Genomic DNA, 16,722 nt, shown 5'->3' with positions numbered 1-16,722 from the left:
AGATTTCCACCAAGAGGCTGTTTTCAATCTGCTATATATAAAATAGGGTTAACAAATCATCTCCTCTGTTTTGCATTTTACTGTTTCAACTGGAATCAGGAGGTTTATCTGTGGACACACTGGGTCTGGATTGTCCCAGTTCTGTTCACATATTTGGAGGGGAGAAAAGTCCCGAAATGTTGTCATCTGACCTAAGAGTAAGAGATTTTAAGATATCGTGTGCATACTCTTGTTAATTACCAATTCTAATTTGTTTACTTTTTAAAACTCTGAAATAAAGAACCTTTGTGGCCCTTGAATCATCTTTTATTTTTTATTTTCCCCACCTTGAGACATTTAAGATTGTTTTTAATTCAAATTGAAGATTGTTTTTTTGACTTTTTATTGTTGTTTGGTGTTATTGTAAAATTGTATTATATGATTAACATAAATCACATAGACATCTTAATATCGGACAATTAATATTCAGAGCACCAAATGGGCAGCAACATCTCAGCATAGCAAACCCACTTTGTGTTTTCTATTATAACGCAATATCCATTTAATTACAGAGGACTGAAAAAGCTGCATGATGTTTTGAGTTAGTTATTAAAGAAAGAATCTTGTGTTTGACCATCCTTGTTATTAGACACACTACTACTGTTGTTGTTGTTCCAGTAATCACACTGTTAGAAAAAGACCGTCGTTTTTACAGGAAAACGCTGGCAGCTGGGGTTACCAGAGAATTCCTGTAAAAAAACCAACAGGACAGTAGATAAATTTACAAAGAAAATATGTAAATGGTTTTACAGTGAATGCCAAGGCTGAACTGTTAATTCTACAAAAAAAATCTATCAATTTCATGGATCATTGTTGTATATAAATAGATCATTTCCTGTACTTTTTACATGTAACTACTTATTATGCGTCAATAAATTGTAAAATTAACGTGGAACTATCAGGCAAAAAACTATTTAAACTGGTAGAACAACAGTAAAACTTTGCATGTTAAATGGAGCTGTTCTGTATATTCTACATACAAGCTACTCATTATATGCAGTAGCTGTATGTTTTAATAATCAGTTTAAAATGATTAGAACTACACCAAAAAAATGCAAAAATACATCATGATAAAAGACAAGAGAATATCACTTTTAGGAAATTTATTGAACAGCCATTGTGATTAGTTGCAAACAATTAGATTCACTTTTTCAAAATATAGAGCATGCAAAGAAGTTGGGGTCCAGGGTTGTGTTGCTGGTTTCTTCCTGCAGTGGCGTGGAGGAGCCACTCATCAGCCACGGCTGGCACCGCAGGCAGACGCACCTGCGGGCTCTCTTCAATCTACCGTGCCATTTAAGGACAGAACTCCTGTGTGTTGTGTCTTTGATGCTTTGTTCTGCCTGTTTCCCTTGCGTCTTCCCTGCTTGTTCGAGGTCTCCATGTCGTCTGCTGGACCTGCGAACGTTCACCAAGGACACAAAGGCAGTCCTCCTGGACTGCAGGAATCTCAGGAGTCCGATTCTGCACATTCACAGGTCCAGCAGACGACATGGAGACCTCGAACAAGCAGGGAAGATAGCATGGTAAATAGCACGGTAGATTGAAGAGAGCCCGCAGGTGCGTCTGCCTGCGGCGCCAGCCGTGGCTGATGAGCGGCTCCTCCACGCCACTGCAGGAAGAAACCAGCAACACAACCCTGGACCCCAACACAAAGAACTTTCAAGCATTGGCTCTTTTTAACTGCTGAACAGACAGAGTTACAGGTCATACTTTATCTGTGTTATTTTTTGCTAAAACATATTCTGTTTGAGTGATTGAAGATAGACAAGATTTTTACAATACTGTGGAACATTGTTGGATAACAAGGACAACAAGCAGGTGGCAGAACCTCTTCATAGAAAGTTACAAAATGCGCCTTTAAAACAAAACTTGCATGTTGTACATTTAACAAAGTGAAAATTAACAGCACCTCTTCTCTAGCAGTCAATAGAGTCCTTGTTTAGCCTTCACGCCACTCATGATCAGCGAGATCCTGTATCAGGGTCAGAACTCGAGGGTTCACGTTGAGACGACGCTTTGAGTTTTTATTCTCTACTTTGGTTCCTTTTTCTGGGTTTATCAAGAAAAAACACCTGTAGAATAAAAGCATATAAAAACATATTAAGCATTTTAATGAGTTAAAAGAAGACTACAGGAATGAATGAATACACACATCCATATATAAACAAACAGTCTGAGTCTGGGTCCGAGCCAAGACTCAAAGTCGTATCAAAACCAATGCTGCACCCAGAGCCAAGGCCGAGAATCAGACCCACACCAAGACCAGGTGTGATTACGGCTCTTAGTCTGGGTCTGACTCTTGGCCTTGGCTCTGGGTGCAGTCCGGACTCCAGGTCCCAGGAAATGTTTACTCACCTTTGAAGAAACTCCAGTGTAGAAGCCAGCTCAGATGGATAATGGATGTTGAAACAGTAGTAGCTCCCAAACATTAGCCACAATGCAGAAACGAAGGAAGAGATGTTTGTGTTGACAAGGTTCCGATCCAGACTCAGCATGTACCTTGTTGAGGAATAGCAGGACTGGCCTATAATTTAACAGGTTATATTAATAAGTCCATGGTGGTCATAACTCAGTCACTCACATAATAAATTCAGACTAATAAATTCAGACACATATGCAAGAGACTTACCACAGACAATAATAGTGGGTGTCAGAGGCACCTGCCCTAGCTCAACCTCTTCTGCCAGACATGTATCATCTACATGGAAGAACATGGACTCCTCCTTCTCATCAAAGTAGCTGAGCAGAAGCAGCAGCATCTCCTTCACGTCTTCTGAGCAGCCACTCTGCTGTCCCCGCATCCTCTGAAGCCTTGCATAAGTTTGATGGAATCTCTTGCTCTTATGGACACAAACTGTGGTCAAGTAGTTGAGAAGCCTTTTCCCCTTCAAATCCAAATTATGTGTCAATGTCTCTTTGATGTCAATACCAGTAAGTCCTTTGAAGTGGACTATCATGCCAAGTTCGTCAAACAAAAATGGCCACTCCTCTCTAAGGCAATTGATACTTTTTCCCTCGTTTACATGTTGACGCTGTGTGTAAAAAGTGGACTTCATCAGACATGTTACCTCCTTTGGATTGGCATCTGAGTGTTGGTACATATTCTGGAGTTTTTCCATCTTTTGCTGCTGGCTCACTTGAGTTTCTCCAATGGGGAGGAATTTTACATTCCAATTAATGCATCCATAAGTGTCCTGCATTGCTGCTCTTTCTTCTAATGGGACCACATCTGTGTCTGAGTCATCATCCCAATCCTTCTTTTTCTTATCTTGGTTGTTGTTGTGCGCTTCTCATTTTCAATCCTGTTTTGCAACTGCTTGACGATGGAATAGTAGCCGGTTCCAATAATATCACCCTCTATTATATCTTGAAGTGACTTGGGATATTTTGCCACCATTTTTTTTGCAACGTCAGTTGCATGCCTTTTACCCACATGACGGCATTTCCCCATCATCTCAGCCACGACAATCCGGACCATTTGCCTCCTCAGCCTCGGGCTTGGCCTTCTCCCCAACTCCAAAGAATGGATCAGTTCCTCAGGAAACTTACTCCATGGAATTTCAAAGTTGTCATCCCACTGTGTGTCAAGTCCTGGGCTACCGGAGGAGGTTGATGATGAACTTTGCGGTGAAACGGTGTGCAATGACAGCGAATGGGTAGACGAAGCTTCCACAGATGATGGTGAGCTTTTCTCAGGAGTTAGGTCTTTAAATGACAAAAATAAATAAGATTACGATACACACTGTGCAATATTACCCAACATCCATATTTGCTTGTGAATTTGGATACTTGTGTGGTGTTTTACATACATTTCTGTTTCCAAACAGAAAGAACCTTTCTGGCTTGTACAGGTTTTAATGCTTTCATCAAATCAGCCTCCGTCACGAAGTGTAGATCATCATAGGTCTCGACTCCAATAGACTCCAAGTGGTCTTTCAGGATGTTTCTGTCGACTGCTGGAAGATCTGGTAAGACTTCCAGTATGGCGTCATCTAGGAAGGATTGCTCCAAGTGACTCATATTTGTACTAAAGAAATGTAACCAACAGACCAGAAAAATATGCAGTGCATAAAGTTAACAGAGCAGATAAAGGCATCAGGTTACACATAATGTCTAACTATTTACACTGAGAAGTGAGCTTTAACTGAACTTTATTTTGCCACAATACTGTGTTTTAATGGAATGACCTGGTAGCCACCAAGAATGTAAGATACCAAAGGATAGAAATCAGGCAGGTCATTAATGTTGATACAGTGTAACCCAAGACTGTCCTTTGTCACTGAATACAGATGGTATTCTGAAAGGAAGATGCCTTTGTAGATATCCATCAAAACATACACAGATGTGTCATTTTGAATCAAGATGAGCAAAAGCTTGCCAAACTCCATACCATCATCATTTCTGTACACAAGAAACTGTCCTTTTTTATATGCAGTGCCTTTGTACTCAATGTCTGTGGTAACTGTGGTTTTGATTCCTGAAAAGGTTAACACCTTGACTGCATGTTTAATAGTCTTACTGTATAGGTTTGGATAAAATGGACAGCTGTCCTTCACTTTCAGCAGTTTATTGCATTCTTGCCCAGCCAAAAGATAAGCCTGATACATCTGATGACGCTCTGACAATGTTTGACAAATGTTTCTGAAGTTTTTTAAGTGTCTGGCACATCTTTTAAAATAACTGTGTTTACTTTCAAACCTTAGCGTCCATAACCTAATTAATGGACCAAATTTCAACAACAGTGCTGAATAGTGGCGCAAATAGTGGTGCTTGGGTTTTAGTTGAATTTCAGGAAACAACATCTTTCTCATCTCCAAATATTCTTGGAGCAAAATGTCAAGATATGCTATCTGGGGCAAAGAAATATTCTGAGCACAAATAAGATCCACAATATCTTTTAGTTGGAGAGCCAACTGCCATACTTCATCCTCATGGTTTTGCACTTTGTCACCAATCAAAACTGGTAGTAACCTCAAAAAGTTCCAGTTTTGAATGGCTTGTCCTGATAACTTGTCCCCATCAGGTTTGACAGCACATGGCTTTGTGAGTGCCTCAGATCCTTTGTATTTAAACTGTTTGATGCGTCTGTTTAAGAGTGAGTATGTGAACCATTGTTTCTTTTTTATAATGTGCTTCAAGTACAGTGCTAGATCATATGACAACACTCCTTCAAAAAGGTCATGACCTAAACATGGTGGGAGACCAGGCTGGGATACGTGAAAAGACTCAAGGGAATTAAAGATAGAGTTTACCTTTATTCCTCTGACGTCTTGGATGTTTTCAGCCTGGAGATCAGCAATAGCTGTGTCATACGTCTCTCGGGTGCGTGGAGGACCACAGGTATTCGGCTCAGCCTCAAACTCACTTCTTGTGATCTCACAGTACCTACAGAAATATCGAGAGCGACTGAAGTTCTCTGTAAACCCACCTATGCAATGAGAACCCAAGTTATCCCCAGCAATGCAGTAAAGACCTGCTTTTACAGTTTCTCCATCTACATTTATTCCATTTGTCTCCAATGATTTCAGGTCTGCTAACAACTCAGAGAAAACACTGGCTATTCCAAAATGCTTAAAGTCATTCTCAACACACAACAATACTAAAAACATATAATCAGTATCTGAGCGCAAATGAATGGGTAAATTTGCTAATGAAAGATAGACTGCAAGGACTTTGTGTGTCTTTTTAGCAGAGCCTAGCGGATTTACAACTTCAAATGAATCTTGGTATAAAATGAGTTTTAAGCTTTTAGGGTTTTCATTAAAGAACTGGTTACATTTGAAATTTTGACCATCATATAAATCTGTAAAAACCTCTGCATCGGGATCTCCAAACTGTTGCGACTGTACATTCCTCCATAAATTTGACTGTAAAAAGTTCTTTAGAGTTTCTGCCACTGGTATGTAGTAAGCAAATTTTGGTTTTATGTTTTCATCTATTCCCAATGCCACTTCTTGGGGCTCTGTGTATTTAAAAAGTTTTGTGAATGTCTGATTTCTGGTGTACACTGTTCTTAATTGTCCCTGATGACATGCAGAGAACAAATCTGACTCTTTAATGCAGTCACAGATTTTAGTGATTGCTTCATCTGATAGGCTCATATCATTTTTTAATACAGAACTTACTTTTGTAATTGTGTAGGCTTGACCTAACTCGTGCACATTTTGCATTTCCTCAACAATAGTCTGTATAGTAGAGGCAGGAATAAGCAGTTGTCCTTGTAGTTTAAGGTAAAAGAGACACATGTTTCTGAGATAGGACTGAGAATCATTCTCTGGCGTGTCAATGGTTGCACTCACTGATGGCATGGCATCATGTGTGTGTTCTGAATCATCTGTAGTGGCAATGACATTTGGGGGCTGAGGGCAAGTTTCCCTGTACATGTCAGCAATGCCATCAGGGGAGCATTCTTTATGATTCCTACACATGTGTGAAGTAAATGTGGATTTTTTTGTAAAAACGTGCTTACAACCACTTACTGGACATGACACAGACCTGCCTTCGCCAATGTGATCCTTTAAGTGTGACACTAGCTCTTTCACTGTTTGAAAATGGCGGACACACAATGAAACCGCACATTTTAAATCCGCAACAACAGAAACAGCTTGTGGCTCAAGTATATTGTGCACACGGTAAAAATGGCCCTTGAAAGCCGAGTAAGTAGTAAAGGTTTTATTACAGTTGGCGCCAACACATTTGAAAAGACAGCGTGGCTCATTCCTATGCACTCTGCAATGTTGCACATAGCATCTTAACGTAACCAATTTCTTTTTACAAAAGACACAGGTGATCATTTTTAAAATTTCAAGTGTTTGTCTGTCTCTTTCTGCTTAATAATTACGAACTGACGTACTTTTTGCAATATGGAGAATTGCTAACTAACGCCATTTGCTATTAGCACACATTTTTGCTAGGTCTCCCAAAGAAAGTAAGAAAACTTACCGTGCAAACTTTAGACTTTCAGACTTTAGACTTTTTTCCAATTGCGCAGTCACTCCAGACCCTGCAAAATCTTGTATGTAGTGTGTCGATTTTTTGTAAAATCTTTTGAAATGAAAAAATTCTGCGATTTCTGCTCAGTTCCGACCCGTTCGCGAGTGGTGTCCGTTGTGTCCGTCAACGAGGAGTTCGCGCCTTTCCATTATTATCCAATCAGAGACGAGCTTAACCCGCGCAATTTTAAACTCAAAAATATAAGTATCGGAAGGAGGCGGCTTTATTGCACAGGTATCAGCCTCGAGGTTGATTAGCCAGTGATGACGATGCACTGCCCATTATGAGTATTATGAATATTGTGGCTGTCTATTTGAATTATTATATAAATAAATATTATTATATAAATAATAATTATTATTGTTATTGTTGCTATTATTATTATTAACAACAATAATAATAATGGGCTGTAATGCATTAAAATTTAAAGACAAAAAATATATAAAGTTAAGAACAGTACAATAGGCTATACTAAAAACAATGTCATTATAAGTTTATAATTTGAAAAAATATAAATAGATAGGCAGTAAACGGTTTCACGTTACAATGAAATTTTGTGTGAAATCACATTTGGTTGACCTCAATTAACATAACTTCATCAATGTTAAAAGGAATAATTTTGCTAAAAGGACAAACTTGTGAAGGAAATAACATATAGTTTTTGTATTTAAAAAAAAAAAAAGACTAAAACAATAGTTTTTGCAATATTTGCATGTCAATTTATCAAAGTTGCTTTGTTATGAGTATTGCAGTATTTCCCGGTTTCTTTTGCCAATATTTGTAATTTTAACAAATAAATTCCATTTAAATCACATATTGTTGTAGTAAATCTAACAAAAAATTCTGTTTCATAGTTTACAAAATTTCACAGTGATTTAAACAAAAAATATATGTATTTGGGTTTACAAGATTTTTTTGTAGGGATTTTACAATGTTTTTATGTACATTTCACGGTCTTTTTTTAGAGTGCATTTACTGTTTATTGTAGTGTCATCAGTCACGATGATACAGTAAAACATTGTTTTTTACACACCTTGCTTTCTAAGTAAGTGTGGTTGGGTTCAGTGATCTGTTTTGTCTCATCGTATAGTATTACACAGTATTACAGTGATATTTCAGATATGTATGATTTCAGAAGTTATTTGTTGCATCTGGCTCTGAAGATAGGAACCAGGCGTCATACATATTCAGGAAAATTTTCTACAAATAATGTCATGAATAGTTGCATGTGACACATTCAAAGACCACAACCAGTTTCCATGTCGTTTATTTTCAGAGTGATTAGATCGGGATTAGAGAGGGTTCATGGAGGGTTTCATTAGACGGTGAAGGAGAGAATCTGCATAATCATTGTCTCGTGTCTCTTGTGCTATTTAACCCTGATCCCCAGCGAGGACGCAGGAAGCCAATTCAGTAGTTAGAGGCAAATGCTTATTTTCTTCCACATTTCACCCAAAATAATTGTCTACTCACACAAAATCATTATCATCATCATCATCATCATCATCATCATCATCATCATCAACAGAGCCAATACGCTCAGCGCTGTTGTATCATCACCAACTCAAGTCTGAAATCATTTGATTCAAGTTCACCACCAGACGAGTTTTTAAGCACTTAAAATCCTCGGCAGTGACTAAGGAGTTTGAAATGCTCTACGTGTCGTCATCTGCTCTTTTGACATTAATTAAGCATAATTCTGAATTTGGAAATCAGCCAGCTGCTCCCACACCAGCCATGTTTGAGATGCTGATAGTTCCTCAGACCTGTGCAGGACTCACCTGGCGTCCGACACCTGTTCAGTGGCAATGAAATGTCTGCTACGATGTTTCTTTATCCTGACAGTCCACCAAGTTTGGGGCTGTTTTGTTGGCAGCCCTGCTGTTTGCACAGAGGGAGCTGTTGGATTTCACATGTGCTCCACAGGCAGCAAATCTATCCCAGATTTTTGGGAAGTGAACAGACATGGAGAGGAATGTGAAAACACTTTTCTAGTGACAAACTCTGAGCAGCTAAAACCCTGTAGAGTCTGGATAAGTTCACATAAAACAGATCCACCCATATATCCCAAAGACATCAATATCAGGTAGATACCAGCAATAAAGGTTTAAGTAAAGGGCAGATCTCCATCGCCCATCTAAGGGGTACCACAAAAAGGCTTGTTTACTGTTCAGGATTTTCAATATTAAGAGTCCAGGTAAGAGATTTTTTTTTTTATGAAAGAATATCCAATGTTGTTACCTTGAGAAATGTTTCTGAAAGAAATAAAATGGAAATGAGTAGCACAGGACACAGTTGAGGTTGGGGTTTAAGGTTTTGGGTTGAACTTTATTCGTGCTTGTGTGCTGATCTGAGGGATTTGGATCAGTGGGAAGGGGGAGCGGGTTCAAGACCCAACCCAGACAGGCAGAGGTACAGAAAGTCTTTTGGCCAAGTCAAAATTTCAACATTCAGAAGATGATTCATAAAATCAGAAAGTGCCACCTGCCCCACAGTTTGAGTATTATTAAAAGGAAGGTAAAAGGAAAACGTATGGGGGTTAAAAAAGAGGTTAGAGTTAGTGGTTGGGGTTAGAGTTAGGGTTAGGGTTTGGGGTTGGTGGAGGGAGAGGGGTTAAGGGTTGGGGTTGGGGTTAAGGTTAGGGTTAGCTGGAGCTGTCCTGATCCTGACCACTGTTTGGTATTTACTTTTTTTTTAAATAACTTTTCTGTATTTTGCGTATAGAGTTCGACCGTCAATTTAAATGTACATTTGATTTAAGGTGGTGACCAGAATTATTATATAACCCTAACTCTAACCCTGATACTTGAAAGATCTGAAACATCAACCTTTTTTTTAACCTTCAAAACACTGTTTTATTTCATAATGTTCCCCAGACATGCAGATGGTTGCTCTATGCACAATTAGCCAATGGCATCAGTCTTTCTGTTGTCATCTTTTGAACTTGCAACTGGGGTCTGTTAAAGCAGTTGCACCACTCGTCTTTCTGGCACAGTGTCAGGATGTTTGCTGAGAACTTGACATTAATGTTCTCCCATGACTTCTGCAACTCAAGCCAAAGGTTTTTGTTTAACTGAATAATAGATCCTTGAGTTCCAGCAGATACCCTCTGTCACAGGTGGTTCCAGCAATAGTTAAGATGTTTATTTTAATAGCCGATTTAACAAAAATAACAAACCAAAATAACCTGAAACCTCTGAAATGTGCCAAGAATTCACATCCTGCCACACAACTATGGCCTTGGTAAAGGAAAAGATTCTCTGGATAACATCAGCAGTGAGTGTGTGTCCAGGTTTGAGGATTTCTATTTACCCACACCAAGGTCCACTCACATCAAAGCGCTGTGGACTTATCACATTATGGTACCTCATTATCATGTTTACAGCTTCCATGTTGCCTGTTTGGGGGAAGAGCCGCCCTCTCCCAGGAGCTCTATAACATCACCCATGAAAATAGATGAACTGTCTTCAGACTGGGATGAAATATGTGCATAGTCTGAATAAAAAAATTTAAATCTCAGTCTGATCCAACTTTGTGAATTATATCAAAACTATTTAACATGACCGTATAGGTTCATACTGTATATTCTCCCAGAAGCATCTGGACATGATTCTGATAAATTAGGAGCTCCCTCTCCTTCTCCTCCCAGAATCAGGTCAAGCCATCAATCCTGATCCCTGACATCCAGGACACTCTGTGGTGGTACCTGGCAGTGTCCAGAGCACCATGATATCTCCAAATCCGTGCTGAACCAGGAACACTTGAGTGTCAGGAGTTTTATACCATCAGGACCCTCTCAGAGTCTGGAGCTCTATGTTCTTACTAGGATACATCTGTGCAAACCATTGCTTACCCGCTGCCAGTCTGACCTTGATGTTCCACACAGCACCATATTCACCACATCACACAGAAGCCTTTTGTACTTTTTGGATTTGCTTAGTCCCTATAGTTGATAAAATAATTGAATGACGAAGAAGAGGTTTTTACATTCTAAATTAAATTTATTTCTTAAAAATAATCTAAATAAATAGCAACTTTAGCTGTAGCGCACGTAGCACATGTATCTACAAATAAAGTCTGACAGCTTATCCATCCTGACTGGAAAAAGACAAATGACCTGCACTGAATAGCAACGTAGTGAGCTGTGGAGTTGGATTTAAACTGATACTAAATCTGAGAGGAGCCAAAAGAATCTCTGTCCTGAGTTACCAGGATGCAGTATAGCTGGAATCATCGCAGTCTGTCAATCATTAGATGGAAAATCATTCTGCTCAAGAAACAAAAACTCTCCCAGGAACAGCAAGCTGGTGTTGCTCTGGTCTTAATTTGACCTGCATCCAGTCAGTCAAAAGGTCAATTGCCCATAAACTGTGTACATTTTGGCTATTATTCAATCTGAATATTACTTACGCTGCTCAACCCTCAGTGGACTGGTTTGGTATCGACCAATTGTTGGCCTCTTCACCCCATAAAAGACAGAATTTTAACTACCCTCTTAATGGTCCGTGTAACATTGAAACAACCCCGTTCCTTTCAAAGGCCAGACCCTCATTGGTGGGGACAGGGAGTCTATTGTCTCTGCAAGGACCAGGCAAGCTTTCCCAGGCATGTTGTATGAACTGATGCCACTCAGGCCTGGAGCATGCAGGAGGTAAATGGCTTCAAGTGGCAAATGTATTGTTGTTTTACTGAACTATGACAGAACCTACTCAACATCAGAACCCTTCCAAGTAATGGATCATTAAAAAACTTGCTTCTGCAAGTTGGGGAAAGCACCCATGGGCACCATGTGGCCCAGAGGCATTTGCATTTTGTGGGATTTGTTTACTTGTTACATTTGGCATCTCTGTTCTTGTTAACCTTTAGCCAGAGTGATCTTAATATCCAGGATAATTTGGTTAAGTCACATAACCACAATCTTTGTGGGCGCATTGGAGCATTAATCCTTGTTAGCTTAATAAGTTGTCAGCATTTTGTGTCTGACCTCTTTCTTATTTGAATACCTCTGGGTTTACTGACTGTTTACCCATGTTACAAACCTGTTTTGGTGTAATCAAAATGTTTGTGAGTGTACATACAGTATCTTATTGTTGGATAAAACCAGTCTGAACATGGCGTACAATTGACAAAGATGACAGAGACATGTGGAGTGCTGGCCTGTGTATATTTGTGTGTTATTTAGGCACAGCCTAATTGCTCAGGAGGCTTTAAGCAAGAGAAACACTGCTCCAGGCTTGTGTGTGCTGTAGGTAAGAGGTCTCTGCAGCAGTTGAGTGGAGCAAGAAGATGCATACTTGTCTTGTTTTTACTCTTTTCACTCAGATGTCCATTGTGCTCCCTTCAGCCAATCACATGACACCGAGTGACAGACTACTCATCATGGTTGTCCTCGACCTTTCCAATCCCATCGTCACAAACACAGTCATTGGATCATGCACTCTTGCACACACAATGGATCGCTTGTTATCCCCATGAGCTGTGCAGGAAGCCGTCCTTTTACAAAATTTGAGTTACTGAAGCTCTAACTGGTAGACATAGCTGCAAAGGGTGACACAAATAATCTGATCATTCAGAATGTGCTTCGTCTCCTGAGGATCACAGCATCGTTGAGGTTTTTTTTGTGGGCATACATTTACTAGCACTGTTCAGACTTTGAGTTCACTTGTAGGCTTAAAAATCTATTAGATCAGCTAAACTGGAATCTTCTATTCCAAGACTGGGGGCACAAAGTCTGAAAGTTTGATTTTAAAATAAAAAAATAAAGTAGAATAAAAACACACTATTCTTCAACACAGTAATGATTGCGTAACATAAAAATACACCTAAAGCAAAAATTGTATGCTGAAGTTTTCAGTGAGCTCACAGGAGGTGTGATGGCTGGTACCATAGAGACAAACAGGCTGGAAAACCAAACAAAAACTAGGTGAGTGAGATATACAACACTTCCTAGAGCTCTCAGAGATAGATTATAGTCCCTACATTTACATTTTATCATATGAAACATTGCAGTTTATATTGAAACTCTTTGCATCACAATAAAGAGTTTCAAAGAGTTCTCAGTCAGGATCTTCAGCTTTTTTTAGTCTTTGATTCACGTGATTTAAAGTACAACTGTTTTTTTCTGACAAAGCTGGGGGTGGGGAAAGGGTCGTCTGACAGGCAGGAACATCGCAAACCAGTGAAAATCAAAGGTAAACTTAACATTCCTTAGTTTACAGCCAGTTTAGTCAGTAAACAGCCAGTTTTAGTTTACAAGCTGGAATAGCTGAAAATTAGACTTTCTTGTAATATGTCTGTGTAAATTCTCAGTCATCCAGGTCATTGTATCCAAGGTAGTTTTCTCTGTCAACTGGACTGGGTTTCTTCTCTTGAAGACGTTTCGCCTTCTATCCAGAAGGCTTCTTCAGTTCTGAAATCGCTGGGGAGAGAGCTTGAAAATATATAGCCCCTGTGGACCATTTGCATGCTAATGATCTGGGTGGTCACCTGAGAGTCGTTAGCAGGGTCGTTGGTCTTTCTTGTAATATTTATGGAAAAAAGAAGTACATTCTTAGTGTTTTGTCTGAACAAACATACAATCCATCATTATGTCCATTTTTTGCTGCACTATTAAGAAACAAAACAAGTTTTAATATAAATGCAAGAATCTACAAATGCAGCAGCTATGGTATGGATTCCGTACTCTCACCTGTCAGCCAATAACATATTGATAATATCATATTGATAAATGTTTAATTTCAAAGCAATGGCTAGAACATAAAGCTGTACATAGACTGTGTACAGCTTTGTATATGACAGGCAAAAGGGAAAATTATATATATAGTATATATACTTATATATATGTATCTTAAAATCAGTTACTTTGCTGTCTAAATAAAATGAGCTGTTTCAGAGCTAAATTTCTTGTTCTAGTCGCCTCCTCTGCTTTTTTTGTCTTATCAGCTACTTCTTGTAATGCAGCTTAGAAATGAGGAAGTAACCACCTATCCTGACAGTCACATAAGACGTGCTGGAAACGGGGACAGGATCTTCACATATTGTTTCCCGTTATGGTGGGCTGGGAGTGTTTGTAGATTCCTCTCTCTTTGAGTCCATCCTTTAGGAGGATGCATTTGTTTAGGCTTATGAGAAAGTTCAAAATCACAGTCAGACTGTAACTGTTAGTGGAGTCATGCAAAAACACCAAAAGATGGAAAAACGTAAAAAACAACAACAAAGGAGACCACTTGTGATCGGTGGCTCTAACTTTCCACCTTAATTACATAATTATATAGATATTTATTCCTAATGGACAGACAATGATTCTTGTGTAATCAATTGATTTTATGCTGTCACATTTTTACTGGAGTGTGTCCAAAGGAATAGGTACAAACATTTTCATTTCCCTCTGGGTTTGCCTATAAGATAGATATTATAATATTATTATACATGTTATTATAAATGTGCATTATGGTGATAGCCGTTACTTCAAATCATTCTTTATCCAGCTGTCCAACACAAAATGCTTGTGTGATTACCAAGAGATTGAAACAGACCAGGTTTTCTGAATTTGACCTGGAAGGAAATCCCAAATGTTCATAACAATATACCATTTCTTCCGTCTCAGAACGAACCCTGTAGCCAAATTCAGCACAAACTGCAATTAAAAATCCACCTTCTGGGAAACCACACTTCACAAAAAGATGACAGTTATTAAACCTTCTCTGTCCTCTAAGTCAGCATGATCTGGATTCGATAAGCAGCTCATGCGCAACTGCAATTACAATAAAAATTGTGTGTGAAGGAACGCTGGATTTGTTTTCAAAAAGGGGGAAAAGGAGTTTACGTTATTTCTATTGTTACAATTTAGCCCAAGGCCCACAAGTTTTTAATCAGGTCACGCAAACTGATGTCAGCATCACCTCTGAACACAGAATATTCCCATCGGTGGGGGGAGTTGAGGTCTGTACCTCATTAAACCGGCCACAAGCAGACATTTTTACCACCCAGTGGCCTATTACTTCAGCTGGTTACAGTTGTTCATTCTAAGGATAAATCTGATCAATCAGGTCTTTTCCTTCTTCCAACTCTGCCTCCACGCCTGGATTACTGGATTGGGTGGGGGGGGGGGGGGCGAGCAGTTTCTGTTCTTCATTTATGGCTGCGCCATTCAAACTGCCCTGTCTCTATCAAGTTTTAACACACTGGCACACACACACACGTCTGGTGTGTCCGTAATTAGTATCTAGGGGCATTGCAAACCCTAAATAATGGTGACATGTCAGGTTAATCATTACAAAGTAACTGCAACCCTCCAGCCACACTTCAAAAACTACCTGTCCTGGGAATGTCCTCTTGTTCTCGTGCTTGTTGCACAAGTTATGCATCTGTAGTCGTCCGGTTTGCTGGGTTCTGTTGTCTTCTGCTCCTGTGCTGGCTGCTACCCAGTTGGACTTATTGCTACTGTTTGTTCAACTGCAACAAACTGAAACTTTAAAAGTGTTGCCTCCTATTTTTTTCATATCCAGTTCTACTTTTCTGGTCACTCCCAGAAGCTGCTGCAGGAGTCCAAGACTGGTGTGTTGGGCTTTGTTTTTGCAACCTTATTATTGGGAAAATTCTGTTGTTCCGCTCTTAATGGTGATTTCTTTTGAGGGTGCTGGTTTGTAAAAAGTTGGAAGGGTGGGATGTGTTTGGTTGTTGTTCAGCAGAGCCAGGACTAGGTCAGGTGAAAATGTCTTCCAGCATGATTCTAAACTAAACCGCAACATTCTTTAAACCTCCAGGCAGCTATATCCTGTAAATGTGCTCCATCCGTCCATGAAAAACTGCATGACAAATATGCAGCAGATGAAACACAATTCCCGATGGAGCACAGAAACAAAAAGGATGAGCACATGTGTTTAAAACATAATATACACGCATAAAACGGAGACTATCGTGGTTCCACATGACTGATATCTGGTATTGTCTCTGATGCAAGAATTGAAACACAAGCAACATTGTAGCAGGAAGGGCTGAGCTCCAGAAGAGCTCAGAGCTGTTTGTGACTGTGCAGAAGCTCCAACCTCAAACCGTGGGCCTGTGACACATGCAGCCTTTAAAAATAAACCTGATTTCAAACTGCTGTTATGACGATCCTCAAGTGTGAAGTCAAAATCACAAGATTGGTGTGTGAGATCACCATGGCAACGCGTGCTGACATCACAACCTGCAGGAAGACATCTTGTCACGTGACAACAGTGCTGCATGCTGAATTGTCTTTGATCCCCCCCCCCCCCATTTTCAACTTTTTAAAGTTTTTTTTAAAAAGTTTTTTGATGCCTTTATGTCCGTGTTATTTTACGTGTTATGCATATACTGTATATCATCATAAATGCCAAAAGCACGTGAAATCGCACAAAAACAGCAAGCACATAATAAATCTTTAAAACAAAAACGAGAATATGAACACTCGATGGAGCAAACATCCCCTCAGCCACAGCGGCACAACAGTGTATTCATCTGTTTGTCTTTCCAGAATGTTTTCAGGCCGAGCAGAAAGGATGTGCAGTCATGGGACTGATGAAGAGGAGCTGAATTCTTTCATTCCTGTCTCTGCAGTTTCCTCCTGTGTGCTGTCATTTGATGTGTGTTTGGTGGTGGTCATGTTGGGGGGGTCATTGCCTGTAAATGATGTTCATTCAACATCACTCATTTGTTCATTCG

General features: G+C 39.5%; 1 protein-coding gene across 2 annotated transcripts; it reads right to left on the bottom strand.

Moving 5' to 3' along the window:
* Positions 1-1,967: 1,967 nt before the first annotated feature.
* On the bottom strand, positions 1,968-7,269 carry LOC105418166 (uncharacterized). 2 transcript variants are annotated; one of them, XM_029847670.1, is made up of 6 exons: positions 6,985-7,269; positions 5,295-5,427; positions 3,852-4,069; positions 2,672-3,747; positions 2,398-2,566; positions 1,968-2,114 (listed from the first exon to the last, which is right to left on the bottom strand). In XM_029847670.1, exons 4-6 carry the CDS (start codon positions 3,240-3,242, stop codon positions 1,982-1,984), a joined length of 873 nt encoding a protein of 290 aa, XP_029703530.1. In that variant the 5' UTR covers positions 3,243-3,747; positions 3,852-4,069; positions 5,295-5,427; positions 6,985-7,269; the 3' UTR covers positions 1,968-1,981. The 2 variants fall into 2 exon arrangements, with proteins under 2 accessions (XP_029703530.1, XP_011615023.2); XM_011616721.2 differs by lacking the exons at positions 5,295-5,427; positions 6,985-7,269 and having other exon boundaries at positions 3,852-4,096.
* Positions 7,270-16,722: the final 9,453 nt, after the last annotated feature.

The sequence above is a fragment of the Takifugu rubripes genome, chromosome 14 (genome assembly GCF_901000725.2).
Source record: "Takifugu rubripes chromosome 14, fTakRub1.2, whole genome shotgun sequence".
NCBI classification, from domain to species: Eukaryota; Metazoa; Chordata; class Actinopteri; order Tetraodontiformes; family Tetraodontidae; genus Takifugu; species Takifugu rubripes.
This window is presented reverse-complemented; position numbering and strand designations above follow the sequence as displayed.

Coding starts and splice junctions, on each gene's coding strand:
- LOC105418166 (XM_029847670.1), bottom strand. CDS start 3,242: ATGCAGGACACTTATGGATGCATTAATTGGAATGTAAAATTCCTCCCC. Junction 2,567..2,671: donor ACCCACTATTATTGTCTGTG/GTAAGTCTCTTG, acceptor GTTAAATTATAG/GCCAGTCCTGCTATTCCTCA. Junction 2,115..2,397: donor ACACTGGAGTTTCTTCAAAG/GTGAGTAAACAT, acceptor TTTATTCTACAG/GTGTTTTTTCTTGATAAACC.